A 2,483-nucleotide genomic window follows, 5' to 3' on the forward strand; every position below is an offset into this window, starting at 1 on the left:
TATATCACGACCTAAATCGCGTTTTTTAGGTTTGTGTAGTGATCGTTGCTACAAGATTCGATATTATACAAATTTGTTTATATTTTTATCAATATTTTTTTTTTTTTTTTTTTTTTTAAATATTAAAGAAAAACAAAAGAGTAATGAACGTGAGAGAGGGAGAGATAAATACAAGTTGTTATAATGTACTATGGAGAGGTGAGTGTGAAAACAAGCTTACGATAATATTAAAATACTTTTTAGACCAGCTGGACTTGTTCGTATTTTTTTACAGCCTTGATAAACAAATCTATCCTTATAGGCATACATAAAATACATGTATACATACATACATATATATATATATATATATATATATATGTATGAGTATTTGTAAATATAATTTACATATTAGGAACACAATATCTCGGTCACCGTCATATTAAATTCAACGACATTTATTGCATATATGACCTTGATCATTGTCAAAGTACGTCTCCGATAGTAGCAGTACTTTCGTCGCTGTAAAGATAGCAGTTAAAAATAATTGCCTTATGTTTTTGATAAATTTATTCATTGAACCTCATTCCTATGATCGTGCATAGGATCACGGACATACTTTTCTCCATATTTTAATCCGTGATTTCCTTCGTTGCTGTAAGATTCGTATATGGGTACTTCCAGTAAAGAACTTCTAAATTTTGGTAAAAAATAAATCCAGGCTTTCGTTAACATGCCAACCTAAAAAGTAATATAAATATATAAACGTCAAAATAATAATTTTACTTATTATTTATACTAATATCAAAGTATATTATTATTCGCGTTCAATGGTAATAAAAAATATAAACTTTGTTAAAGATCCCCGTTTACGATATAAAATAATCGGCAGATTAAATGTTAATGTTTAATTGTTTTACATTTAAATTTGTATAACAAAAGTAAATTCTTATGAATTTAAAAATTCACCTCTTGGATATTTTTATTATGCTTGAGTTTAGATTCGGGTGCCATAAAAACATCCTCTTTCGTTCGCTCATAAAAATTTGGATGTTCTTCCAGCTCATCCAACTTTGTCAACATCTTCGAATCAACGTCATATATTTCGCCGATCACGTGCTACTTGTAAATAAAAGAGACGTGCCAAGAAATAACTATGTTACTTAATCGTGCAGAAAAAAAATTATTTTTATATTACTTTAATATATTTCGTATCTAATCGTAGACTAACAATAACAAGTGTTTATCAAATTTATCAGTTTAATCAAGAATTCTGGAATGAAAATTTTTACATCGATGATAAAAAGTTAACAATATTTTTAATTATAACATATTTCGAATAAAATATTTTAATATATGCAAATTTTTATACTCGTTTCATATTGAATTTTCATCTTATAGTAATAATAATAATAAAAATAATAAACACATGTTTATATCTAAATCTTGTTAATATTTTAAGACTTTTAAATATTTTGATATTAACATAATATAGCAATTTATATAATATTTAATAAAATCGTTCACTTACATGACCGACTCCTGGTTTTTTCAACAAAAATGGAATGTTATATTTAGTAGCAATAATTAATGGATAAGAAGAAGTAGTTTTAGCGATTCCAAGAAATTTCGCATATCCATTAGTTTTATCTTGTATAAGTTTATGATTTGGTTCTCCTCTTTTCAAGGTCCCATAAACGAATATACGATGCAAAGGATTCTTGAACAAATTTTCGTACATCTTTGAAGATATTTTCTTTCTCTCTCTTTCTCTCTTACACGTGTTTTATTTTTTCTTTTTTTTAACTCGATAAATATTTGTTACTTTATAAATATTTGATCATATTTATTTTACAACGTAATAAACGTTAATTAAATATTACGCGCACATAAAAACGTGATGTTTATCGTTACTTTTCACCTTGACCGTAAAATGATATTACTTGAATAGTAAAATCGCGCCAATAAAAAAATTCAATTAACGTTTCACAGATGTCACTACGTGCAGCGATCCAAAAAATCTAACGATCGTGGAAGGACGTGATTAAATTTATCATGTATTTTTATAACGAAATTGTCGTCTTTATTTTTCGATCAACGTTTATATTTCGACTCACTGTAAGAACTAGTAGTCAATGTATAACACGGTGTATTTTTGGTACATTCCACTGGCAACATATTACAGACTGTTAATTCGCATTTTTATTGGACACGAACAATAAGAACGTACGATAGCATACTATGATACTGTTCACATTAATACTTTATACTTGCAAACGCCAGATGTCGCTACTATCCTTACAAATGTAGCGACCTGCTGTCGATAAGCAGATTTCTACTTTATCCTATGCAACGACTGGCGCCGCCATTCTCACTGCTCGTTCTTTGGCAAACTACTTGAGCGCTAGCACTCTATCATAGCTAACAGCGTTTCTATGGGAACGTTAAGGTTTCCGTAGTTACAAAGACTTTCTTCTTTCGTTGTTAGAAAATAAATTAGTTAG

At 28.4% G+C, this 2,483-nt stretch overlaps 1 protein-coding gene across 2 annotated transcripts; it reads right to left on the bottom strand.

Moving 5' to 3' along the window:
- Window positions 1-412: 412 nt before the first annotated feature.
- Window positions 413-1,699, bottom strand: LOC106792241 (putative gamma-glutamylcyclotransferase CG2811; the record flags this gene model as incomplete). Of its 2 annotated transcripts, XM_014758506.1 has the most annotated exon segments (4): window positions 422-501; window positions 599-720; window positions 949-1,098; window positions 1,511-1,699. In XM_014758506.1, coding segments are annotated over 4 exon segments (498 nt in total), but the record flags the coding sequence as incomplete, so codon positions are not given.
- Between the last annotated feature and the right edge of the window lie 784 nt (window positions 1,700-2,483).

This window comes from Polistes canadensis, unplaced genomic scaffold (genome assembly GCF_001313835.1).
Source record: "Polistes canadensis isolate GaletaPanama2010 unplaced genomic scaffold, ASM131383v1 scaffold_396, whole genome shotgun sequence".
Lineage (NCBI taxonomy): Eukaryota > Metazoa > Arthropoda > Insecta > Hymenoptera > Vespidae > Polistes > Polistes canadensis.